Source organism: Cuculus canorus, chromosome Z, assembly GCF_017976375.1.
Source record: "Cuculus canorus isolate bCucCan1 chromosome Z, bCucCan1.pri, whole genome shotgun sequence".
Classification (NCBI taxonomy): domain Eukaryota; kingdom Metazoa; phylum Chordata; class Aves; order Cuculiformes; family Cuculidae; genus Cuculus; species Cuculus canorus.
Genome location: NC_071441.1, coordinates 44797338 through 44825101, shown reverse-complemented (window position 1 = coordinate 44825101; position 27764 = coordinate 44797338). Strand labels below are relative to the sequence as shown.

The window sequence follows — 27764 nt, the reverse complement described above, 5'->3', positions numbered from 1 at the left end:
ATGTTGGTTAATGGGTCATATTCTGTCTGAAGGATGGTGACACCGTGAAGTCCTTCAGAGTTTTTTCCTGGGAGTTGTTTAGTATCTTTTTCAATGACTTGGATATGCAGAAAGAAGTCTGTGGACAACCCTAAAGCAGGAGTGTAGTCTATGTGCCTGACGACAGAGCTGCCATTAAAAGGGACCAAAACAGGCTGTAGGAATAAAATTCAACAAATACAAAGTTCTGCACTTGGAACAGGCTTAACTTCCTGCAGTGGTATAGGCTGGGGTGTGACCAACTAGGTGGAAAGCAGCTCTCTTGAAAAAGCTTTGTGAATTCTTGGGGACCATGGACTAAACATGAGCCATCAGCATGCCCTGGCACTGATGAGAATTAACAGTGTCTTGGGGATGTATTAAGAGGCCAGTGCGTTGGGAAACACCATTGTTCTTAGAATGAGGCTGGCCTGATATGTCTAGTTTTGGGTGCACCCGTATGAGAAAGATACTGATAAACTTGATTAAAATCCAGTAGAGGCCGCAATGATGACAAAAGATCTGGTGAACGTGTCCTGCAAGGGAATGCTGAGGGAAGTTGAATAGTTCAGTCTGGAGGAGAGATTGCTTCAGGGGGGCCGAATAGCACTTAGAAAAAGCAGAGCCAGCCTCTTTAGTTAGGCTAATGATAGGAGAATGAAGGACAGTTGTCATAATGTGAATTAGGGGAAATTTTGATGGGACAGAAGGGAAAAAAAAACTTCACTATGAGGATAGTTAAACTTTCGAAGGGGTTTCCTAGAGAGACTGTGCATCATGCGTCTTTGGAGGTTTACAAGACTAGGCTGGTCAAAGCCCTCCTTTAAGAAAGAGTTTGTATTATAGATCTCTGGATGTCCCTTCCCATCTAAATGTTTCTTTAGTTCTGACATTAATTGTCATGCAAAGAAATCAAAATTGTCCAGGACAATTTAAATTAATGGAAGAAAGAGTACATAAAATGGTTGAATTGTCCTGGGGAGACGGAGCAATGTTCTCGATCTGCTCAAGAATAACATTGCTTTTTAGATGACGTGTGAGTAGGCTGATCTATGTGACTAAACTTTGTCAGTGGATTGTTGGCTGCTTTTTCCATCTTTCACCTTTCACCTTGGCTGCTATTAGGTCCTAGCAGGCACTCACTCAATTGCTGCCACTCTGTGTACACAGATCCATGTCTTGTGTAACCAGTACATGCCATGTCATTCTGCTTCAGGTGGCTCAGTATGAAGAACTGTTTGCTAAGTGGCCTTTCAGGTACTACCATTAAGTCCTCTTCGTGTGCTTTGCTGGCAATGCTGGCCTTAGAAGCTTTTTTCCCCCTGTTTTCCCCTACTATTTCCTGAGGATGAGGTAGGACTGTGAAGGATCATTTGATCTATCAAGGGATACCATCAATCATATCTGTACTGTGTAAGCTTCTGACAGGTGAATTGTGAAGATATACAGTGTCTGTCCTCTGAGGCTTTGGAATACGTTTGACAATCTAGTCTTGCTTTGTTGGTCTGATTGTTATGAAGTATTTCCCGATTTCTAACCATACTCTTCCTGCTATGATTTTAGCAGACACAGCAGTTCATACCCTTTGTCTTTGCAAATACTTGTGACATACCTGAAGTAACCTCCAGTCATTCTTTTCTTTACTAAGTAACAACGTTACCCCTCATTTTACATCCTAGCTTTTGGGTTGGTAGACTTCTGTCTTTGTTTGCCACATCTTTCCTTGTTATCTGCCCAAGCAGATCTTTCTTCCCCTTCAAAAGACCGGCCATTTCTTTCCAAGACAGATAGACACCTTGCCCTCCTTCAGGAAAGTGCCTTTAACAAGATCTGCTTTCACAGTCCGGGTGCTTTGCTCTAATATATACAAACTCAGAGATGCAGTTTGTTGATGCAAACCTGACTTTGAACCCACGCTCTTCCCCTGAACTCTATGACAAATAAGAAACTTCAGTCTGTCATACAAATCCTGGGAGCTGTAAGAGACAGCTTCCAGGTTTGTTGCTGCACATATTCAGACACATTTTGAAGTATTAATCAATGTTTTGTTATTTATTTACTTTAGTTTAAGTGTAATCCATAACAATTTTTAACTCCATCAATGTTACGCAACCTCCTTCGTGTGTAGAGCAGTAAGATACTTCTATTTCTTTCAACAATCTTTCATGTTTGAGGTTTGGGGAGTTGATCTTTTTCTCCCTGATGTCCCTGCTGTAGAATTGACAAGGTATGCTGTCTCAGCCTATTTGATCACTATTCTGAACTGCAGCTTTTTTTTATTTAATGCTTGAAGCATACCACACCAGGGAGATTTAAATATGAGAGAGACACTCATCTATACCCTCAGTCATTCTAACCCTTCTGAGCTCTCCATCTGACCGTCAGTTATCATTTGGCTGCTAACATACCAGACAGACTACGTATACATAGAACACTGATGAGATTCTTGACTGCCTACGTGTGTAGAAACCACTACCATCACCACTTAAATTCCAGCAATTCAGTCACAGATACACTCCCAGGCAATGTATACAAAATCAAAAGTAGAGATGGAAAATCAGAAGTAAGTATTGGGAAGTGGAGCAAGGCTATAGGAGGAGGTGATGGAGGTGGAAAAGAAGCTCAAAAAATTTCTTCTTGAATTACCAGCATGTGCTGCTACTAAGTTGCAAGATTAAATTTGGGCGTTTTTAAGCAGGTAGGCTCCAGGCTATTAGAATGCAGTACAGGTTGTCCTTTCCCTTGAGGACTTTTAAACTGAGTTACAGCTTTGAGATTAAACTGAGGTGCCAAATATAATGATACCACATGCTACATATTCATTGTGATGAGCTGAGACAAACTTTGCAGAAGACATGCTTGACTCACATTTCTCCAAGTTCCTAACTTCTTTTTCCAACAGGTTGCTGTGAGAGTAGTACATAAACTTGACAGGCTTAGAAACCATGTTAACCAAGTGGATGCAGTTGTATGTGTTAACCATGCTCACATTTATCTACTGCAGTGTTGTCCCATACACGCCTTCAACCCTCCATATGTTTTGCAAATCACAATACTGGTTATAGGTCAGTGTTTAATTCGTGGTCCACCTGCTACTCCAAGTAGTTTTCTATATATAATCAGTTCTGGTTCTGGTCCTGCAAACAGAGAGAAAGTAGCCACTCTGACTTGGATATTGACCAACCACTGCCAATCAAAACCAATCTATGAGAGCTTTGCTTCTTTCCAGTATTTGCATTTTTTTTGAGGGGAGGGTAAAATGTATTTTTCAGCAGACATATTTTGTTAAAGTTATGCAGTAAATGAAGGTGGTTCATTTGTCTTCCAACTCAAGCATATCACCTTAATATATGTTTAAGATTTGGATTTTTTCCAGCCATATACATATTATAGCAGACAAATATTCCTCTCACAAATTGTGCCATGTATATTTATGTCAGGTGTGGTTACCAGGCACTTCATGTTCACCGATCTCAAACATTTCTATGGATCCTGACTGAAATTTCAGGTATCAGTTCTTAAAAGATTTGCATTATCTAAAAAGAGCATGACTTAAGAGGCAAGAGGTATGTTCAGATACCTAGTTCACCCCTTTAAAACACTTATTTCGTGGAATGGAGTGCCAGGAATCTTGATTAGGTCTCCCTTGACTGAAAGGGAAATATAGTCATGCAGTGTATAGTATGTTTCACCAGGGTCATGTAGATGACAGGAAAACCTCAGACAGCACTCTTGAACTAGAAAGAACAGTTACAAATGAAGGAGCAGGCAGAATGTCATCTGTAATGTAATCTGGCGATCTCCTGAGTTACTGAAAAAATATCTTTTTTTTAGTCAATAAAGTTCTTTCAGTTACATCAGACAACAACAGAGGAAGATATGGAGGGAGGGAGGGAGGGAGGAGGAAAGAAATTAGGCATGAGAATAAATAGGTGTAGAAAATACAACCTAAGAGGAAAGACTAGTGGGTCATGGATTTAGTCTAGATGCAGTTGAGGGAGACACATCAAAGACAGCTTAAGGTTCTGAGGTATTTGAGAGGGGCTGGGGGTAGGATGTATTTTTCCTGCATTGCACTGTGTGTACTCAGAGAGCTGTAGCACCTGCCAAACAAAGATAGGCTGAAATGGCTGGGGTTGTTCAGCCTGGAGAAGAGAAGGCTCTGAGGACACCTTATAATGACCTTGCAGTACATGAAAGGGGCCTCCAAGAAAGCTGGGAAGGGATTTTGATAAAGGCATGTAGTTGGGGGAATGGCTATAAACTGGAGAGAGGCAGATTTAGACCAGACATAAGAAGGAGATTCTTCACAATGAGAGTGGTGTGGCCCTGGAACAGGTTGCCCAGGGAAGTTGTGGATGTCCCATCCCTGGAAGTGTTCAAGGCCAGGCTGGATGGGGCCTTGGTCAGCATGATCTAGTGGGAGGTGTCCCTGCCCACATCAGAGGGGTTGGAATTAGATGATCTTTAAGGTCCCTTCTAACTCAGGCCATTCTGAGTGATTCTGTGTGTGTGTGAAGATGCAAGGAAGATCTGTAGTTTCTGTTGTAGGAGGCTAAACAAGCATCTGCCAGGCTGACAACAAACACTGTAAATCCAGTTGATCTTACCTTGCAGGGAGGCGTGGGCTATTTTTTGCTTCTTGGAGTCTAGCTTCCAGCGTCTCCTCCAGGAAACTGTGCTGTTTCAAAAGCACCTTCACCAGGACATGATTGTAAGTGATCTCAATATCATCAGCAGTTGCTTCTATGTAGATTTACAAGACAGGAACAGCTCAGCAATCATATGGAACTATATTTTGTAGGGTGACAAGAGCCCTCCCTTCTGGAATTAAAGTAGTTCAAGTGAACAATTCAAACCTGTTAGCCAATAGAGATCATCTCTGACAGCTTCCAGTCAAGTGTTCTGTCTCTTCCTACATGCAGTAGCTATGTTTGGTTCTCGCATCCTAGTTTGCTTTTGCAAGAATCTAATTTTAGCTGCACATTTACTGTGATAAAGTCTCACTGGAATTTCCCTTGTTCTAGGTTTCTTAGTAGTGTCTTTTAAAACACAACTTTAAAATCAAAATAGCTGGTTTTCTTTTGTTACTATGGCTCCATCAGCACAAAGCATTTTTGCTGCTTACTGTAGTAGTCTCACCAATACAAGAGCTTTATTCCCAAGTGTCAATTAATATTCTCTACAATAACTAGAGATTTATGTCACCTATTGTCTTATAAGCTGAAGTCACCCATCCTTCCTTCCATGGGAAAATACTGTAGCCCATGCTGTGATCTCCAGCATGGCTGTGGATTCCTGCAGCATTTGATAGACTCCTTTTAGGCTTTTCCTGAGCCATCTTGGACTTTCCCTCCTTAAGCTTTCCACATGTCTTCAAGGTCCCCCTTGCACAACCGTATTACAAGGGATTTATAAATTGTCTTTTTAAGCGACTAGAAGGGTAACATTGTCCCCATTTTAAAAAAAGGTAAAAAAGATGATCCTGAGAACTACCGACCTGTCAGCCTCACCACTGTGCCTGGGAAGATCATGGAACAGATCCTCCTAGAAGACATGCTAAAGCACATGGAGGACAGGGAGGTGATTAGAGGCAGCCACTGTGGCTTCATCAAAGGCAAATCCTGTATGACTCACCTAGTGGCTTTCTATGATGGGGTAACCACAGCAGTGGACATGGGAAAAGCGATGGATGTGATCTGCCTGGACTTCTGTAAAGCCTTTGACACAGTACCCCGCAACACCACTCTCTCTAAATTGGAGAGATATGGAGTTGATGGGTGCACTGTTCAGTGGATAAGGGACTGGTTGGATGGTCACATTCAGAGAGTAGTGGTCAATGGCTCAGTGTCCAGATGGAGGTCTGTGATGGGTGGTGTCCCTCAGGGGTCCATACTGGGGCCAGTGCTGTTTAATATTTTCATTGATGATATAGACAACGAGATTGAGTGCACCCTCAGCAAGTTTGCAGATGACACGAAGCTGAGTGGTGCAGTTGCCTCACCGTAAGGATGGAATGTCATCCAGAGGGACCTGGACAAGCTGGAGAAGTGGCCTGTGACAACCTCATGAGGTTCAAGAAGGCCAAGTGCCAGGTCCTGCACCTGGGTCGGGGCAATCCGTGGTTGGGGATGGGGAAATGATGTGATTGAGAACAGCCCTGTGGAGAAATACTTAGGGATGCTGATTGATTGGAAGCTTGACATGAGCCAGCAATATGTGCTTGCAGCTCAGGTGGCCAACCATGTCCAGGGCTGCATCAAAAGAAGCATGGCCAGCAGGTCGAGGGAGGTGATTCTGCCCCTCTATTCCTCTCTTGTGAGACCCCACCTGAAGTATTGTGTCCAGTTCTGGAATCCCCAGCATCTGGGGATGGGTCTGTTGGATATGGAGCTGTTGGAATGGGTCCAGAGACGGGTTACAAAAATGATCAGAGGGCTGGAGCATCTTCCACATGAGGACAGACTGAGACAGTTAGGGTTGTTCAGCCTGGAGAAGAGAGGGCTCTGAGGAGAATCATAGAATCATAGAATCACTAGGTTGGAAGGGACCCACTGGGTCATCGAATCCAACCGTTCCTAGCACTCCCTAAACCATGCCCCTCAGCACCTTGTCCACCCATTTCTTAAACACCTCCAGGGAAGGTGACTCAACCACCTCCCTGGGCAGCCTGTTCCAGTGCCCAATGGCCCTTTCTGTGAAAAATTTTTTCCTGATGTCAAGCCTGAACCTCCCCTGGCAGAGCTTGCGGCCATTCCCCCTTGTCCTGTCCCCTGTCACTTGGGAGAAGAGGCCAGCTCCCTCATCTCCACAACCTCCTTTCAGGTAGTTGTAGAGAGCAATAAGGTCTCCCTTCAGCCTCCTCTTCTCCAGGCTAAACGACCCCAGCTCTCCCAGCCGCTCCTCATAAGACTTGTTCTCCAGCCCCCTTACCACCTTCATTGCTCTTCTCTGGACATGCTTCAGAGACTCAACATCCTTCTTGTGATGAGGAGACCTTATAATGATCTTGCTGTACACGAAGGGGGCCTACAAGAAAGTTGTGGAGGGATTTGGTAAAGGCATGTAGTGATAGGATTTGAGGGAATGGCTAAAAATTGGAGAGAGGCAGATTTATTCTAGACATAAGGAGGACATTCTTCACAATGAGAATGGTGTGGCCCTGGAACAGGTTGCCTAGGGAAGTTGTGGATGTCCCATCCCTGGAAGTGTTCAAGGCCAGGCTGGATGGGGCCTTGGTCGGCCTGATCTAGTGGGAGGTGCCCCTGCCCACATCAGAGGGGTTGGAATTAGATGATCTTTAAGGTCCCTTCCAACTCAGGCCATTCTATGATTCTATGATTCTACGATTCTATCTGGAAAATGCCCAAGTATACTGTCAGAGAGTATTGTCCCTGGTAAATATACACACCTGGTAACTCATCCACATGGAGTTAGACATGTAGTCAGGAAAGACTACCATGGGATTTATAAATTTAGGATCAGCTTTCCTATGACAGAAAAAAAAATGTGGGTATCCTGATGATATGCTACAGCTTGTCAAATCAATGTCAATGGCAGAGAAGTTTCTGTTGATATACTAGAAGGCAAATGTTTCAAAATGTTCCTACAGCCTTGTAGGTGAAGCATGCTGTTGATCTAGGAATTGAGAGAGAGAGAGACAGACAGAGGAAATAAAGCTCAAGAGGCTCATTTGCTACCATCAAAACCTCAGAAATTCATATGTTCAACTTGTAATCATACCTACTTGTGAGACTGGCACTACCTACTGCACCAAGCACAAGAAACAAGTGCCTTACTCTGAAGAGATACTCACAGTCCATGATGGAAAGACCTCTGTTATGATAAGCTGCATCAGATGACAAGACTTGAGTGTGGCAAGAATAAGCTGCACCTGTAGGCATGAGAAACTGTGTTCTGAAATGGAGTAGTTCTAGATGGGGTGCAGTGTGTCCAAAGGTGTACAGGGATTCCACGTGAGACCTTCTGTGCTAAGTGACACAGAGGTTACAGCCTGAGCCATCCCATGCAATAGCTGGGTCTGCATCACAAAGGTGATTCTCATAGCCTTTCTCAAAGCAGAAACTACTTACATCACCACCTAATTATCATGAAGCTCCCCAGGAGCCTGTGAGACACTCAGCTTTAGGGAGAAGCGCTCAGAACTAGAAAGGATTCATATGTTTATATGTTGAGGGGAAACAGGATATCTTAAACCAGCCTGATAGTAACCTGGACTTACCAAGACCTCTACCCACACCTAGGAAGCATTTTTTATAATTTAACAGCCAGTTAACTATTGTGACCCAGTTAAAAATAGCTCCACCTTCTCCAGTGGTGACAGGACACATCAGTTTATTCTAAGTCAATTTCTTTCCAGTTGATCTTCACGATCCTACCTCACAGGAGAAGCAGAGTTCCTTGATTTTACAGTGTTTACTTGGAATATTTTGTCTTTACCACTTCACCCAAGTAGGAGGAAGAGATGTAGCCCGGAGACAAAGAGCAATGTTCAGTAGTAGAGTGTAAGTCCCCAAAGTAGCTGTTTCTTTGGAATGGGATATTAATGTCTTGAACCCACTACTTTTATGGGACAATTGTCCAAAGGCAGTCTTATACATCTCAAGTCAAGGCAAATCTCTTGTAGATACTAACAATGGAAGTGTTTGGACTGTCCTGCTCCTTATTATCACAGAACCTAGTCATAGTCTTTACCTGGTTCCTCCACCTTCCCGTCATCTGCTACTGTGCAGTATTCCTCCTTTTTCTTTCAGAAAAATATTATCTGAAAACACAGAGACAAGTGAGAGGTAATTAAGGACAAAGTCTGATCATTCTGTGAGTGTATTTGCAGCATAACGTCCTGCAGAGTCTAAGCCTTCCATGAACCCTTGTAGGTCCCCTTCAGGGACTTAGCAGGGAAGGCAGGGATCAAAAGGAAATTGCCTCCAGCACAAGTAGGGAGAAATCTGCACTGTTTCGGGGAGGGGGGGCGGGGGGGTGTTTGGGTTTTTTTTTTTCTTTTTTTTTCAGAGATAGAACAGCTGTCATGCTTGGGAGCTTGCATTTAAGTTTCTCTGGTTGCTGAATCAAGGAGAGCCCTGCTGCCATGTACCCAACAGGGAAAGGACAGTCGACATTTGCTGGTCTTTTTGAGTGGGTATACAACTGTCAGTGATATTCGTATTGGGTGACAGGTCAAAAGCTAGACAAGGTATCTGCTTTGGCATAAAATGCTTTTGAAAGATTCTTGGCCAGAATACAAGCTGAAGTTTTTCAGCCTCGTTGTGTTTTGAGGACAGCTCTATTTCAACTAATACATTTCACGTGGGAAGAATCGTTCTACTTTTGTAAATTTATGTGCTCCAAGACCCCAGATCAGGCTTTGTAGTTCTGCATGTAGAGAAGGGTTTGAGAGAAAAGGATTATCTTTGGGAGCTGTAGGTGGGCTTTGCTCAGTTTCCTAGTGTTTATTACCCCTAGGACAAGGAGACAAAGTAATTTTTAAGGCCTTAGCTCTGACTAAGATTTTAGATAATGCAGGATAACAAAAAAATCTTCCCCAAATGCAGCGGAAACCTAGGGTTGATCAGTTGGGTGTACCTGTAACGCATGTCTCCCCAGTCTTTCAAGCTACTGAAGAATTTTAGCCAGAACCATCCACTCCACACCATAGGCAACCTGGATAAGCTGCCACAACTACAAGACTTCCTTACGATATATTAATTACTATGAAGACAAGCATAGTAATTAGTCACATAGTAATGTCAGTGTCTCCTTTGACAGCTATGAGGACTTCTCTGGGAAAATAAAGTCAGTAAGACCACAAAGGTACAGACCTAGCTAGAAACCATGGGAGAAGATTGGTGTCCAACAGATCGAGCTGCTAAACCAAGCAGAAAGTTAGGAGGGAATAGAAACCATGTCCTAAAGTGAAGCAATACTTGCAGGATTATGACTACGTTAACTTTTTAACAGTAGTTTGTACTGGAGAATACTAAGACCTGGGTGAAATCTACTAACTGCCTCCTCTTAGCCCCCTTCACACCTCTGTTATGTCTCCTGCTCTGTAACTGTACAATGGGATGCAAGAGAACTATTTACATCAAATGAAAAAGAAAATATGTTAGAAAAATAGAAAATAGATATTGAATATTAGAATATTGGAAAAAATAGAAAAAAGTAGAAATAAATCAACTGTCTATGTGGAAGAATGCAAGTAACTCCTCTGGAGATCTGTAATTGCATATCTAAAAAAAACTTCTGTAGTTGCCGTAAAGGCACACAGGAGGAGAACCTGTTTCCTGCTGTCATTCATTCACTGAGTGTAACAGAGGAGTTGAGGCCTCTGGCTTCTGAACCCCTTCTTCAACCCCGATGTAGTGAGGACTGCAACTCTTTATCTGAAGAGGGATACAGTAATATGGCATCTCTTGACCCAGCCATGTGCTATCACAAACCTTGTGACAACTACTGACTGACATCACTATTTTATTGATGAATTTTTAGGAGATTGGCAAAAGAAATCAAAGATTTTAGGAAGGCAGAGAAAAGGCAGAGGTATAAGCCATGTTTACTTAGGCTATATTTCTTAGGAAAACAAGGATCAAAATGAGAAGACCCAGTCAGGCATTCCCATAAAGAAGCAAATCTGAATCATAGCTTTCTGACACACACAGCTGTCGCCCACTGGTAAACAATCTCTCCCAGGGTTAATGAGTCAGCCAAATCACCCACATATTATGAAAACTACAGATAAAATTTAGAAGTGTTGTAATTTTCCTTGAGGAAAAGGCAGTGCTGATTAATGAATCTTAGTCTGCTGAGGTCACCAGTCATGGACAAGAACATATTTATCCCTTCTGTGAGTTCTGAAGATGATGTTATTTACCAGTGACTGATGATTTGGGGTGTTTTGAAGACATGCAGTACAGGCAGTGTTTCATGCTCACTCTGAAAGTCAAGCATCTGGTTTTGGTTTCTGAAACGGATACCCTTAGTCTGTTCTGAAATATTTTGGTTTTTTATTTTCTCTTTTTATAAGGAGCAAAATTAAGTTAGCAACCTGATTCCATTCTTAAACCCTATTTTACAGTCCCTAAAGTTTTTGGCTTGAGAGAGAGTGACATGTTTTCTGCATAGACCACTTAAATAAAACAGTTCTGAAGTACTAGCCTGTTTTGAAAGCCTGGGTTTTTCCCTAATACTTTTCTACCTTCTTTAGTCCTCAATTGCTAGCTTATTAGCACCATTTTGATCTTTTTGCATACGTAGTCCTCCCTGTTAACCCAGGGCAAAGCAGGCTGACAGTTCGGAGAAGGTGAGCAGTTAGCTCATCCTCCAGCCAGCGCTCTATGCAATCAGGTTCAGCCACCAGTGTCAACATAAAGAGGATTGTGAATACAAAGTTTTTTCCTTAAATAATTGCTTATAATATTTAAAAGACATTTCTATTACATGTAAAAGGGAGTCAAATCTTCACATGTATGCCCAGTTTACTGACATGGGTGGTCTGCTTGATAGGCTCTTTCATGGACTGAAGACAGTCTTGGAATCAGGATTACAATCAAGAACAGGATTACAGCTGTTCTAGCCACCTTGTTTAGAAATTGCCCCCCCTGAAAGATTCCTGCAGGAGGACCTTTCACTTTGGTGAGGTATGAATGATGTTGGGAATGGGTCCCACTATGGAGGAGTCAAAGTTTTTCTGTTGAGTGATACAGGTTAGAATTTAATTGATTACTGAAGATAAAATCTCTAATGATTCATCTATACACATTTATTTAAAGATTCACTTTGGCTCATTTGACACTGAATTCAATTATTTGCTTCATGATACAGTACACAGTTTCCATACAGGTGCTTTCTCTGTTCAGAGTTCAGTATCATTGTAGCATTTGTGTACTGAGCAGCCATTCAGCACTTCAATGAAATTCACCAATAATACTACTTCAATTACCATATTATCTGAAATACACGTAATGCTCAGCTAAAGTTAAAAAAAATGTAGCAATAAAAAAAGCCTGCAAGAGCTCTGAGACCTACCTTTGAGAAAATGTCATCAAAAGTAATTCCTCCTCCTGGGTCAGGACAATCTGCAGTTTCAATAGAGGCTGAGAGATGATGTCATTGAGAGCAGTCCTGCAGAGAAGAACTTGGGCATTGATGAGAAGCTGAACGTGAGCCAGCAATGTGTGCTTGCAGCCCTGAAAGTCAACTGTATCCTGGGCTACATCAAATAAAGTGTGGCCAACAGCTCGAGGGAGGTGATTCCCCCCCTCTATTCTGCTCTTATGAGACATCATCTGGAGTATTGTGTCCAGTTCTGGAATCTCCAACATCAGAAGGATCTGGAACTGTTGGAACGGGTCCAGAGGAGAGCCACGAAGATGGCTAGAGGGCTGGAGCACCTCTGCTATGAAGACAGGCTGAGAGAGTTGGGTTTGTTCAGCCTGAAGAAGAGCAGGCTCCGGGAAGACCTTATAGCAGCCTTCCAGTACCTGAAGGGGGCCTACAAAAAAGCTGGGGAGGGACTTTTTACAAGGGCATGTAGTGATAGGACAAGAGGGAATGGCTTTAAATTGGAAGGGAGATTGGACTGAAGAAATTCTTCTCCCTGAGGCTGGTGAGGCACTGGCACAGGTTGTCCATGGAAGGTGTAAATTCCCCCTCTCTGGATGTGTTCAAGGCCAGGTTGGATGGGACCTTGAGCAGCCTGGTCTAGTGGGAGGTGTCCCTGCCCATGGCAGGGCAGTTGTAACTAAATGATCTTGAAGGCCCCTTTCAACCCAAAGCATTCTATGATTCTATGGTTAGTCTCATATCTAACACCAGATGGACACAAAACTCCACTGCATACAAAACAGTGCATGGTGTTCCTTTGAGGAGAAATTCTCCTGCTAAGATATTTGGTACATCTTGGTTTGGTAGCATGTATTAACTTGAAGTTGTGCAACATGCAGGAGTTATTTTGCCCTGAAAAGAGGAGATGTGAAAAAACAGCTTAGCAGGGAACAGTAGGGAAAAGAAGGAAAGATAGAAGCTACTTCCATTTCACCTTATCTGATCCTTTTGTGTCCCTGGGCTGTAACTCACACTCTGCAAGCAGAAAACACACATAGTTTGAGCTCTTTTCCTGACTGTCTTCCCTCATTAAAAATCTATTTTTCAGCCTTCCTAGAGGTGCTAAGAAATCCATTTGTACTGTGGGTTTCCAGAGGTACTCCTCTGTCCAGAGTCAGAAGACAGCTTCTCAAGCTGTTCTCTGTCTGGGATAGGACCCAGCCCAGAGCTGGAGTGTCACATCTCTTCCCCATGTTTTCTTCCTCCAACTTACCTCATGAGCCTTCAGTGTATGGGTTTAAACACTGACAGGATTTTTATACATAGCAGCTCTCCTACAGTATGTATTCCCCACTGACAGCATTGCTACATCTGTGCAACATTTCCAAGCACATGGGGTAGGATATGCAGGCTGCAAAATTATTTCAGTGGCATAAGACTTCCACAGCTTTTTCAGCACTGACTGGGAAAGACGTTGAAAGCAGGGAAGGTGCTGTCCAGCTTTCTCTCTTCCCTTCTACCAAGTCAGCCTGAGTATCAAGAAGCAAACAACAAACACAGGATAGACCAAGATGCAGGGCTCCTATGAAGCAATGACAGTGATCATGCCAGGGCATTTGTGAGTTAGCTTCCTGCAGTTCAGATTTAAAAATGAAAATTGAGAAATGTTTTTGAACAATCAGAAATGCATGAAAGACACACAGCAACAGGGGATTTCTTTGGTGACCAGTGCAGCATCATATTTAGACATCAATGAGAGATATTTATGGTAGAGTCCTGGCTCCTGAAGCAGCCAGGTCTTTAGGGGTTTACACTTTAAAAGGAGCAAGAAGAAGTTTCAAATGGATAACAAAACAAAAGTATATACAGAAAGACTGTTGCAGCCGTGTAAAAATTTGGAGCTGCAGTATGAAGGCTCTTGGATTCCCAAGTACAGCTTTGCGACTACAATACTGTTTTTCAGTATTTCTAGTTCAACAGGCAGAAAATAAGCAGAAACAATGGGCACATTTGTGAAGGTGGATACCAGAGGAATACAAAGGCTGTATTTTCAGCTTCTCATTAGGAAAACTTCACAGCTTATTTATTTCAGCACGGACATTAAGTTTTTGTTACTAAGGAGGCCAAGGCAAATCATGGAACACAAGGCCCATATCCAGTGAATGCAAAATAATTCCAAAATTTGTATCTAGATATAAGCCACACAGTATTCCTTAGGAGAGCTGTTTGTAAAGGGAAACCCATCCCTGAGATCTGTGCTGCTTTCTTCTGAAGAATCTTCATATTTTGAGCAAGCCAAGCTGATAGTATTCCCCCTTTTTGACAAACTGAAAGTGTATATCCATGTTAGTTTTCAGCTGTGTCCCTTTCCTTGCTAAGCTGCTTCTGCTCAAGTAACACCTTCATAAACATCATCTTCTGCTACTTTTCACTCTGGAGTAGACCCTTAGCCCTTCTACCTACTTCTACCTGGTGCTGCTGCTGCAGTTTCTGCCATCAGCTTTTCCAGCCCCTCTTCAGTAACCACAGTATCTTTTAAGTTTAGTTATAGAAGGCCCAAACTCCCTTTCTTTCTGTAAGGCTTTCTTAAAATTTTATACCTGGACAAATCCCACCTAGCTGTAACATAACACATTAAAAATCTCTTTTTAAAATCACAATTAATTTCTGAATTCAGGATAAATTTGTGGATGATGGTTTGATGAAGAACAGACAGTAGAAATATATTTGGTGACCTTAAGCTATGGCAGTCATTGCCAGTACTACAGCTTCATGACAAAGAAACCCCACAACAAATTATCTCTTCTTGCCTATATTTGTCCTCCAAGGTGAGCATTCAGCCAGCGATGTGAGTACTACCCGTTACTTCTGGAATGCTAACCTGTTGCAGAAGATATTTCAGGAAAACAAGCAGAGCTGAAGCAATGCCTAGAAGCTGTGAGGTAGAATTGTGGAATAATTTTCTTCACAAGAGACCTCTGGAGGTCTGTGATCCACCAGTTGCCCCATCACCACCTTTGAAGCTTGAAGGAGCGCCAGCTGAATCAAGCTGCTTCAGGTCTTGTCCAGTAGAGCTGGACAAGCGACTACAGGACTGGCGATCCCAAGGCTTCTTTGTGTCTCTCTTCCTGGGTCAAGCGTCCTTGTGGGGAAGAAGGGGTTCCTTTGGTCTGTATTGAGTGCCTTGGTGCTGTCTATTCACCTCTGAGAAGAGTTTGGCTCTTTCCTTTCTGTGGCCCTACCCCAGGAGTGTGAAAATGGTGGGGCGCTCACCTTAGCATGGGGTGAAGTTCTGCTGTGCACCAAAGCGGAAGCCCTACGTGTTCCCTGGCACACATGGGGGATCAAGGAGACACCAAAGCTCAGAAGCCCAGGGGTGGGGGTAGAAGTGTATTTCAAGTCACGCTGGCTGCTTCTCTGGAGGCCTGTGCTTGTGATGAAAGTGGCTTTACATTGTTATGGAAGAAGAGAAACTGTGCTTGGTGCTGAAGAACTCACTGCTTGCTGTGACTGCGCATGGGAGGAAACCCATTGTACCAGTGAAGCCTTCTACTAGTCACAGTGAAACAGCGATGGTCAGTACACAGGGTATGTTGGCTACGCAGGGAAAATGAAAGTCCAGAGGCCCAAAGGCAGTATAATGCAAGGCCCAGAGCTGCACTGTCCAGGCAGGAACAATGACAGGAGGCACAAGTGCAGACAGTGTAACAAGCATAAGAAACCCTCCCAAACACCACAGGCTTTGGCAGCCCTGACTTGCCTTTATAATAACATTTCTGCACTCCAAACATCCTGCCATACTCACCCACAGCAAACTGAGAGCAGGAAAAACAGGATGCACATCAGAGGCAGAACATTCATTTTGGCATGGAAGGAACTGACATGAGTCTCAGGTCACTTTTCATGCCTTTTAGGATATCGTTAATGTGAACAAATACATTCCTACTCTGAAGTTATTTTAAAGAGCAATTTTACAGATTATTGCAGAAATAACCCAAACATGGCTGATGTAATTTATTATGTTCTTTAATGTTCTTTCAAGAAAAAGATCTTATCATCTTGCCCTCAATGCAAATTGTGTTCAAGAGGATGCTTAAAAGAATCTTAGACTAACAGGTCATTCTTGCTGGATATGAATTTAACAAACATAATTCACCTGCTGACTCAGATTAAACAGAAGCAAGAGGCAAAATACCTGAATACAGAGTAATTTCCAGATGTGGGAAGGGTAACAATATGTTGCCATGTTTTATGCTAAGCATGGTCTGGGTATGAAAGCCCACAAGGGAAGACAAATTGGACACTGCAGAGGCTGCTGCAAACAGTGAGTGGGGTTTTCATGCCCTCTTGCAGTGCAGATCTTTCTGCAATGAGATCTAGTTCTCATGACACTGAATGTCTGTATGTGAATGTCAAAATTTTCAATAAAAAGACCTCTTGAAAATGCAGGAGTGGAATTCCAATCGTCTGGAAAGAATGTGGAAACCAAATGAGGGACTCTTAAGAGCATGGAGACCAGGAGGCAATGATAAAGTTTACATTTTACTTCTCTTAAATGAGTGATTTAATATCTGGCTAGCACGGGCAAAACAGGGCAAAGTAGGGATTAACTTTTCTTGATTACTAAGTGTTTAGGTCAGGCAAATGTAGGGCTGATGACTAGACCAAAAGCTTGTTCATATTTTGCTATTGTTGCTTTGTCTGAAAAATGATTTTATAAACCGTATTGTCATACCAGATGTGCTGTTGTCTGAAAGTTGCTCTTTTCCCAGATTGATCAGGAGAGAGCAGTTTTATAAGTGGCATTTTTTCACTTATATTTCTTGCTCACTTAGCTGCCATGCCTGTAAATTAGATTATTAGAAGCCTTTTTCAGGAGGATTTGGTGGAGATAGGTACTTTGCTGTACAAAAGTATTCATTATTTGGAGACCTGCTTTTGCTCCTGGTTTTAAATACGAGCCAAACCTTCAGCATGCTCTGCAGAGGGAATGCAGCAGCAGATTTGAGAAGCTTTTCTCATTTCTGAAGCAGTAACCCTGCATCAGGCTAGAGGCCTTAGTTTCCAGTGTCTGCACTTATAGATGGAAAATACCTCAGCAAAGAGGAAAGCAGCTTCCTATCAGAACAACCTATCACTTAATTAAAACTGAACACCTGTACCAGATGTTTTTCATCTTGATAACTGAGCAGATTCCACCAATTATTGTTTTTTTTTGAGACATTTAATGTCAGCAACTCATGGCAAATATAATAAAATGGGGTTTCTTTTCACACTGACACTACAAAAAAACCTCTTGACAATTTCATACAAATTAGTTTTAGCTTAGCACTTGGCCCCAGTATGTACTGTATGTATTTTCCTGTGTTATTATGGACATAAATTAAATTGTGGGATTTCTGATGTGCCTTAGAGCTACAGGTTAAAGGGGAATTGACTGCCAGCATGTGATTGACCCTGAGCTTTTTTTTTCGATTGAATGGATGTGGGATCAAGAGACAGTGTGTTCTGTGGATGACTTGAAACAGGAGTTAGGGTGCCAACTGACCAGACTACTCATATTTCTGAGTTTCTGGGGAGCTGGCCAGTAGAGGGAATATCTGCCTTCTCTCTGCCTTCCCTCACACACAGTACCGGTGGTCTGTGTTCCTAGGTACTATGTTTTAAAAAATTTATAAGACATCAAAGTCATTGGGATTTTTGCCCTTCCATCTAGCATGACTGAAGCTGACAGATATGTTATCAGAGAGGGACTAAGAAAATGGATACATGCAGACAGCATGAATTCGTAATCCACTTTTCCAAAGCAAACTGTTCTAAAAGGGCTCATGCAAGTAACACTGTAGCAGGGTAGAGACCTTAGTTCCCAGTGTCTGCACTGATAGATGGAAAATACTCGAGCAAAGAAGAAGGCAAAGTTGCAAAAATGCATGCAGATTTTCCCTAACTACTTCCCATATTTCCTGTGAAGAGCTCTTCTTTTTAGTGTTTAAGAGGAAATCATATTAAAAAGCTGACAATTAAAAAAAAAAAAGGTAAAAAAGGTAAAAAACCAAAACAAAACCAACAACAAAAACAATCAAAACAGAAGAGCTTTGTGATTAGAATGACCTAACCACCGACATCCATGGAACAGAGTAAAGCTGACTGCGTACACCAGTGCCTATTCCTGCCTGTGCTGTACCATTCTCATGCCCACAACTGCCTCCAGGAGCCCCCCTGAGGATGCTGCCTGCCATGGGTTCCACATCTCTGTGGTGGGCAGAGTGGAGCAGAAGGGAAACTGGCCATCACTGGAACAGTGGGAACAAGAACCGGGCACGCAGCACATGGGTGACACTGCTGACCGAGTGAGCCATGCTTGTGCTGGAGGAGAAGTAGTTAAAAAATAAGAACAAAGACAAAGCTGCACCAGGAAGGCTAATTGTTAAAATTTCCTTTTGCTTCATATTGTAAATTTGCCACCCACTTTGAAATTTGCACTCAGTTATTTCAAATGGAGCATGAAATAGAGTCAGATATAATGACTCTAAAGTAGCTTTAGCTACTCATGTTTGCAAAGACATAAAGCAGATTATGTTTCCCATGGGGAAAATATAATAAAATAAAACATAAAATATATTTTAAAAAATTCCATTTCTCTCCTTGAAAGAATCATCCTTACAAGACACTAAAGGAGCTGCCAATGAACAAATTACTAATTTTTATGTAGCTATATGAATAATTCCACTTGCTTGACTTATGTGAGAGGGTAAGTTTGGTATATACATAAATTAATAAAAACTAGTTCAAGGACAACTAGATACCAAAGTAAGAAAACACGTTAAAATACTAGGTAACATTTTAAGATTTCCATTGAGTTATCTTAAGCTTCAGAAAAGATTGGCAGCATAGATACAGCATTTTACTGTATTTTACTTCATGTTTGGAGAGTCCACAAGCAGAAATTTCTAAGGAGCATGTAATATATTTTTGCCAGAAAAGTCCAATTATCAGATTGGGTCCACCATTTGCAGGAATAGTCACAGCTACAATGACAAATCTGTACTTTGCCTTGGGAAAAGGAAAATTCTCAAAAGGAGAAGCAAGCCAAAGTGTAGACAAGTCTTTAAAACTGTATTCTGTAGAAAAATACTGAGAGATAAGACTGCATAACACACAAGTCTTCCACCTGTCTTCAGAGGAGACTATTAGTCCCCTGCACTTCTGTCAGATGCCCGCAGTTCTCTTAAAGGAGATGCTTGTTTTCCAGGCTTATACCTACCAAAGAGAGGAACAAGAGGAACTGTTCCCAGGACCTGCCTTGCTGTGAAGAGATTCAGACCCTGAACAACAGGATTGCTACGCAGAGCATTGAACATGCGTTTTTCTGTCTTCTAAGATATTTTTTCTGATTTGATTGGCTTGTTTTGCACTTCTTGGCTGAGTAAGCAACTAATCTTTATTTCTGGAAGAAAGTGTCTGGTTCAGAATTCTGTGAACATGCCAGTGCAGTGACTTCTGCGTTCCTGTTTCCTCTCCATACTTGCCAGTAATGCAGATCTTGCATACAGCCTGGGAGATAACCTGTACACTCATCTGCTCTCCTGTGCTTTTTTCTTTTCTTTCTGTCACATGTGCTTCTTTTTTTTTTTTAAATGTATGATCTTCTGCTCCGTGAAGGGTCTTCTTCCAATTCACCTTCCAGTGTGCATTGTGGAATCAAACAGGAGGCTGCCCTTCAGATATGCAGAATGAGTCTTTGGAGCTCTCTCTGTCACAAACCATACAAATACACATTTTAATTAGCATAAAATGATTCAGATGAACCAAAACCCAGTACTCTAGGGAAGTCATCTTATGCTTCAAATACCAGGCTGGGAGACAGAACAGCAGTGGATGGTGCATCCAATTATGTAACAACACTACTTTCCCTATATTTTTGTGGAATTAAAATTAATCAAGGCTTGCTAATTCAAAACATTAGGTAAAGCCAGAATAAAAATTGTTCTTGTAATCCTAATCCATGTCCACCCTCATACACATACTCTGCACCTAATGAGACTGAGTGGTCTATAATTACATTTTCAGGTACCATTGCAACCTGTGCTCCTTAGATTAGTAAGGAAAGCAGGAAACTAGTAGATCTTCCCATTTCCTTACTCCACCCTTTTATTTTTTAATATTAGCTAGTTTTAATGGAAATTTACAGAGAGATGACCTCCTTATAACCAGCAATGTTCCTATAGTTTCATGAAAATCTGTGGCTGAAGACAACCTATTAGCAACCAAACACAGAAAACCTGCCATGCCAGCAGCGAGCAGTTAATCCATGCAGCGGAGTGATATTACCAATGCCTCAGCCATGACAAAAGGCTGCAACTTGCTCAATGCTAGTCAGCCCAAAAATGCACCCCTAAGATGTGGTTTCTTCTTTCTGTAGCTCAAGACATCTTATTCCTTGCCTCTTTCATTGCACGTCAGGGATAGAAGCAGCCTTTCACTCTACTACTCTTTCCAGCAGTGACGAGGTCTCTGAAGCTTCAACCAAGTGCAAGAACAGGTCATCTCAGTATTCAGGAAAAAAGAAGACATATCAGTTGACCAGCTTTGCTAAGTACAGAATTGTGGCAGAACTCGAATGCAAAAGAAGAGCATAGAGAAGGCAGAAGGAGGAATGGGCTACAAAGGAGGAGTTTAGAAACATTGCTTGGGCGTGTATGGATGGTGTCAGGAGAGCCAAAGTTCAGCTGGAGTTTCAGGTTGATGTCAAGGGTAACACGAAGAGATTCAATGACTAAATTAGTGGTACAAGTCTGCACAAAGAAAATGACAAATAGTTACTGAATGGGCTGCACGATTTAGTCAGTGTGGACATGGCAAGCCTGAGGAACTCAATGACTTCTTTACCCGTATTTTCGCCAACGAGGTCTCTTAGGCCTACAGACGTAGGATTAATGGAGTGGCAGGATAACCCTGAGTCGGGGACTGCTGGAGAAAACTTTACTCATCCAAGTACGTGGAACTAGAAGGGCTGTGTCCAAGGATGCTGAGAGAGACGGCTAATGCCACAGCAAGGCCACTTTTGATCATCTTTGACAGGACATGGATACCCCTGTCCACTTGAGAAACGGTGCTCCTGTATTCAAAAAGCACTCAAAGGACAGCTCAGGCAACTGCAGATTGTCCAGTCCCACTTCAATCCTTGGAAAAAAATTAACCAAGTTCTCTTGCATGATATTGCTGGATTCATGAAGGAGAAGTAGGCAATTGGGAACAATTAGCATGGGTTCACTATGGATAAATCACACCTGCTGAGCCTTCCCGATTCCCTTTTTATGCTTGATACTCTTGGCTTTATTCCTCGGTGAGTTTTTGAAAAGGACGTAACAGCTCGTGTGCGTGTCTTTGCATCGGAGGAAGAAAACACTGTGACTGCAGCAGTATTAGCCGTATAAACCCGCAAGCAAACTGTACATCCCATAGCTGATGGGCCACCGTGGGTCTCAGCATCCTCCTTTTACTCCCCTCTAGTCTCTTTTCTACTCCAGAAATCCATCACCTTCCACAAGAATTCTCTCTCCCGCTGCATCCCCAGAAACCGAAGCTGGCTCTGCCACTACCCGAGGCAAAAGTTAACTAAGCCGAGCTGTCAGCGAGCATTAGCCACGCTGTTGCCGCCGTTTCAGCGACATGCGGGAAAAGCGAATCGCTTCGTCCTGCCCCGCCTCGGGGCGGCAGCCTCTGCGCTCGGGGCAGCCGAGGCTCTCGGGGCAGCGCAGGCTCCTCTCGGCCGGGTTGGGGCGGTCCCGGGGCGGGGCGGAGCAGCCGAGCCGCGATGGAGGCTGCGAGCCTGCTGGGGACCGGCGAGGCGCCGCGGTACAAGAGCTACCGGCGGCGGTGGTTCCTGCTGGCCGCCGTGTGCCTGCTCAACTGCTCCAACGCCATGGTGAGTGCAGCCCCGCGCCCATCCCCGAGCCCGCGGGGAGCGCAGGAGGAGGCGGGCAGGGAGAACGCTCTTCCCTCCTGCTTACCTGTGCTGGAGCATCCAGAGAGGATGGGGTGTCAGGTCTCCCCGGAGTCCTGAGTCTTCCTAGAAGCGGCCTTCGGAGCTGTCTCAGATCCGCCCCCCCTATCCTCGGAGCGCCGGGGCTCGGTGCTCGCACGGCACCGGAGGACCCTCAGCCTGGCACCGAAGAAGCGGCTTTTCCTTCGGAACTTTTAAGCTTCCTTCGGTTTCTCGGGTCACAGCTTCGCCCCGCACGCCTCCTTTTCTGGCCGGTGGGATCCGGAACACGAGAGGGTTGGCGATGGGGGAAGGGCAGGATGGGGCGGGAGTGTGCGTGACCTAGAAGAGAACAGCAGGAAGTACCGCAGCGCCGAGACAGGCTGGGATGGAGTAAAATGTGCTCAGGAGCACAGTCCTAGCTCGTGGGGAGGAATAGAAAGCATTCAGTGCCTGTCAGGGTCACATCGCAGCCTAAGAATAGGAGAAAACTGTTGAAACTCCATGGGTAGAGGAACAGGAGTTGGATCACCCTTATTGCTGGCCTGTGACAGCAGCTTTGTCTCGTCAGAAGAAGCAAGTGGGTTTCCTTTTGAGATCTCTTGCGCATACAGGACAGTATAGGAGGGATTGTGCGCTGAACATACTGGTATGTGAACTTCTCATTGCCTCATTGCCTACAGGTACTTTGGAAAGACCTGGAAAAAAAAGGTATACCAGATCACACCCTACCTGAGGAACTGATTGAAACTAAGTTCAGTAATTATAGCGTTAAACACATAAAATTGCCCCTTACCAAGTCAGTATGCAAGATGGAAGCCCGAATTTTTGCTCAACAAGTCATTACAGGCATTGATGATAATTATCAGACTGATGTAGAATTATTCATGTGTTTGAGGATTACTGTGCTGTAAATGCAGACTGTCTGGCAGCCAAGGCACTGCAGCCTGCACGCGTTTAAACGCTGAGAAGGAAGAGTAGTTATTCCATGATGCAAGAGCGCTGGAGTAGGGAAATGAAAAAACATGGTGAGAATTTGGCTGCATATGGAAAAAAAACCCCTGGATGTACCTTCTCCAGGAAAATCAGCGTACCCATTAAGAGTGTAAAAAAGTGTCCTGCAGAAAAAGCAATGTGAAGCTCTGCTGCTCGCTTGCAATTAAGTTGAAACAGCACAAGAACATTATGTAGCGAGAAAATACCCACCCTGCTAGAAGTAGACAGTGACTGCATAGGTAAAGGCAGCTGTACAAAACTTTTCCGGGATGCCTTGTCAGACTTTGACTTTGCTGGAACCTTAACAGTGTGACTGAAGGCTTACTTAAAAAGGTCCTTTCCAAGCATCTGCAAGTATTGCTGTGTCATGCCTCATGTTGTTGAAAATTTTGTAGCCTTGAAAGACTGTACTGCTGTCTCTCTGCTCGGATCCTTCCCAAATTCCTGACCATTTACAGTATTATTTTCCCACAATGTGAACTTAAGCCAGATTCTCCACTTCAAAACTGGGTGCTTAATAAATATCCTAGGGTGGAAATACTGCTTCTAAGCCACAGCAAGGGCCTAGAATGGCAAATGTGCTGACATATAAAGTTATAACCCATCATTTCCGGGTGCTAAAGTTTCTCCTAAAATGCTCCTGTAAAAAATCACATTAAAATGGAGGGAATGGTTGCTGTTTAAAAGTTCTGGGTGGAAAGATTAATTTACCACTATTGTGGTATGAAAAGTGCCTTGCAAGTTAAGATGTGTCCTCAATTCCTGTGCAGATGTTGCATGCATTTTGTTTCTATGCATTCCTGTGCCAGGCTTTCTGCAAAATATATATGATGAGGACACATGACTTTTGAATTGTCTGACTTGGAAAGAACAGATCACCTTATGTGAAGGACCAGACTTCCAGGATGATGCCTTGTATTCCCTGCTCTTACCCATGCATATGTGCAGTTTTCTATTAGTGGCCCTCAGTGTCACTCAGACTGGCAGACATGAAACCATCCTGAGAAGGTGAGACGGTCAATGTGAGGAAGACAAGGTAGAAGCAACTTAAATGCAGGAAAGCAGACTTGGTCATGCAGTGAGGGCAGGCTGAGAAAAGAGTATTTCATAGTTCAATGTGTTTTAGGACTGTGATTGAGCAAAGCCAGGCCAGACCACGTGGTGACGAAAGGGGCACCCTTCTCTACTTCCTCCTGCTTCTCACCGTAACATGAAATCACCTCTTTAACGAGAGCACAGTGGGGTAAATGTGGTATAAGGGAAGCTTTTATACCAATGATAAATAGCCCCTAACTTGAAATTCTATTACTGACCTGAGTTTAAAAGCCTCTGTCTCTCCCTGCTGTACAGAGTGGGTACTATCTTACCAGGGATTGGTTCTCATTTCCTAAGTACAGGTATTTTGTAAATTTCTGACAATGTAGCGTAAGAAACCCTTACACTGTCTTAATAAGACCATAAGTAGGCATCAGTGTAAATCACTTGCTGCCTGAAGTCCTAGGCAGAGAAGCTATTCTGACCACAGCTAAGCTTAGGGGCTTGCTCCCTAGCTGTCTTTTGCCGCTTCCCTGGTGAGGGGTGACATAATTATGCCTGCAGTTGCTCTCCAGATTTGTTTTGTCAAACCAATGCTGTGGTTTTGAGTATCTGGGGTTTTTAATCTGAAGACTTAATGTGTCATGCTATCTTGACAGCCACTGTAGCAGTAAACTCCTGAGGCAAATACCTGCTTTCTTATTGCTTCCTTCTCGTGAAGCTGAACAGGTGGGAACTCGGTGTTTCACAGGAGGAGCTTTTTCTTACCTTAACACTGAGGTCAGAGAAACAGAAGAATGAAACCACGAGTGTTCCCTGCCCTGTTCTGTGCTTGTCAGTGTGAGCAAGCTGGGGGGAGGGAGAAAGGGAGAGCAGAGGGCTGGAGCTGTGTCACACTTGACTGAGTGGTTCCTGACTCACTAGCCTGGAGGACTTCCACCACTGCTTAGTGTACTTAAGAGAGGAAGGAGAGCTGCACAAGTGGAGATTGGCACGCTCCAGGGCAGGGTGTGCATGCTCCTCGCTCACACCTGTCTGCTCCAGCAGTGCCCTTGTAGATACTCATGCACACACAGCTGCTGCTCTCTGCTTGCTTTGTCCTGGTAGTCCTCCTGAGAGATGTAAATGTTAAAAAGTGACATCTAGGAAGGGATCTGACCTTTCTGAAGATCATGTCCTTACTTTGTAGGCTGCTGTGTCAGCATGGGTGCCTTCAGTTGAGGCCAGGGGCTGTTTGCTTCCAGGCCATGTGGCCCTTTTGATATTGAAGGCGAGGAATCTGGTGTGAGAGCTTCATAGCCTGGTCCCAGAGGGGGAGGAAGCAGCCTACATTACCTTCAAAGCTGTGTCTGGGTGCATGAGAGAGAGCAAGCTGGGGCTGGGAGAGCTGCTGCAGGCAGTGCCTGCCTGAGGGCTGGTGATCTGCGCCTGTACCTGCTACAAAGCAGAAGGTCCCCTTTCATGTAAGTTGTCCCCCTTGGCTCCTCCTTTTTAAGCTGTATACAAAAGATATTACAAGGGCGTTGTTATGCTGTGTACAGCTATACAGAGTGCCAGACGGTGAAGAGCACTCCACATGGCAGCCTTTTTCAGATGATACCACCACTGACATGGCAAAATGGCTGAGTTTCCACCCTGCCTGATGGCATGTGCTTGCCATTCTGCAAATGACTTTGCTTTTCACTTTTAGAACCTTAATATGTTGGCAAGGAGGATAGACATTGGTTAACAGCTTGCCTTTTTTGAAAAATAACATTTTTGGTACTACTTCTGACAGGGCTATGCCTGACTATACATGGGATGCATCAATAAATCATTGCTGCTCTTTGAGCTCTGAATGTTCTTTGTCTGTCTTTATGCTGCCTTCTACAACACACACCTATCACTTTTCAAAGTGTAGAGTCTGTATGGAATTCTGGCTTCAGCCACCACCTTGCTACCAGTGTAGACAGAGAACTGGTGTCTCACAGCCCACCAGTAAACTCCTGCAGAAGTGAGTGGGAGAGCAGGCTAATGTTGGACCCTCTTGGAATGGATAAAGTGAACCTGGGCTCTGCAGGTGAACTAGGCCCTGGACAGCTGGTGTGTGAGTGGAAATAAGGTAGAGGAACTAAACCTGGAGAAGGTGGAGGTAGAAAAGGAATGAGAGCGGGAAGAAAACTAGAGGGTTTGGGCTGATTCTGGGAGGAAAGGGGCTGTATCCGTGTCTGAGAATCAGTTAAGTGTTTACAAAGGTGTGAGAATGAGCAACAAAGAAGCTTAGAAACATGGGCAGGATGAGAAAAGCTGTAACTTGTTCTTGGTTACAGGAGTGCCCAAGCAGGCCTGCAGTTGATGGGGGAGAGAGCAGGGAGTCTCTGGAAAGTGCATTGAAGTGAAAACAAAATGTCAGCTAACATTAAACCAAAAGTGGGGGAGAGCTGAAAGTGGAGTCAGTACCCTTCAACATCAGCAGTGGTCAGATGGTTTGTTTCAGTGCACTTGCTTTCCCCGGTGGTCTTACATGCTTCTTTGTTAACTGAAGTGTAGAAGGGACTCTCCTGTAACCAAAAATATAAAAGACTCTTGGTGGAAAACATTTCTGTACTTTTCTTCTACTAATGGGGCATAGCTACCCAACCAGAGCAGTGGGAGCTGCAGCTGTACTCCAGTGTAAGCCAGAACAGACTCATGGGTCTTCAGGGGACATCTGATCCTCTTCACCAGTTCCTGTGGCCACTGTGTAAAGCACAAAATTCTATAGTGAACTGTGTGCTGAGGTGTGACTTCTTATCCAGATTAGCCTGCTGTTTCAACTTCCTGCTAGATGCATATCTGAGTGCAGGAATGTCCATCCAAAATACTGAAGGATCAAATACTATGGTCTACAACATGAGTGACAGTGACCAATGATACTGGATTATACTATGGCAGGAGTTGTCATTTGAGAAGAAATAATGCTAAATCTGTCAGGTAATACTGGGAAGTGAGTTTTACCAAGTATTAGGGGGTTGAGCTTACAAACACATTGTGGTTGCTTGGTGTTCAAAGACAATAGTCACTGTTCTTGAGTGATTCTGCATGGGCTCCTGTGTAAAAGACTTGACCTAAGCTGTAGCCCAGAGAGTGTGCTCCTGCCGACCTTTGGTGTCATCCACTCCTACTCACTAATCAGCCCAGCTGTGCTGGGCTGTGGGGAATGCACAAGGTAGTTATTGAGTGGTCAGGATGTGGTACTCTGAGTACTTTGAAGCCTCAGAGATGAGACATTCCTGATCTGTGGGGTGCCAAGCTGTGAATTTTGTCATAGTTTGCTAAAAGGTGTTGGTTAATTGTAGTCCTGATGGAACTCAGGAGGAACATAAACAATAGCGGGTGAATGGAAGTTGCTTGTCACTATTGCAAGTCAGGAAGAGACACTGATAAGGGACTGAACTCTCTCAGTTGTGCTGTTGTGACATCCATTGAGCTGCCTTCAGAGAAGCGCATGTGGAGATGTGATGTAGCAATGCAGTACATAACACAGACTCCCCTTTATGTTTTCTGCATCTCACATTAAGGCTCTAGGTTTGTCTGGCTACACAGGCAATAGAGCTGAATGCAGTTTAACTAGACCACAAGGGCGTATTTCCAAAAAAGCGAGGCTTGTGCAGGGACTGAACGAGTGCACAGACAACCTTGCAAGGAC

General features: G+C 43.6%; 1 protein-coding gene and 1 long non-coding RNA gene across 2 annotated transcripts in view; one reads left to right on the top strand and one right to left on the bottom strand.

Moving 5' to 3' along the window:
- Positions 1–1279: 1279 nt before the first annotated feature.
- Positions 1280–25891, bottom strand: LOC128850396 (uncharacterized). Its single transcript, XR_008447799.1, has 4 exons — positions 22095–25891; positions 12064–19834; positions 4629–8803; positions 1280–3155 (listed from the first exon to the last, which is right to left on the bottom strand). It is a non-coding gene; the product is annotated as an uncharacterized LOC128850396 (long non-coding RNA).
- Positions 21792–27764, top strand: part of SLC49A3 (solute carrier family 49 member 3) — a 25442-nt gene continuing 19469 nt past the window's right edge. Inside the window, exon 1 of the mRNA XM_054054340.1 lies at positions 21792–22009. Coding sequence (XP_053910315.1) covers positions 21899–22009 — 111 coding nt within the window. The 5' untranslated portion in view covers positions 21792–21898. The remainder of the gene's footprint in view (positions 22010–27764) is intronic.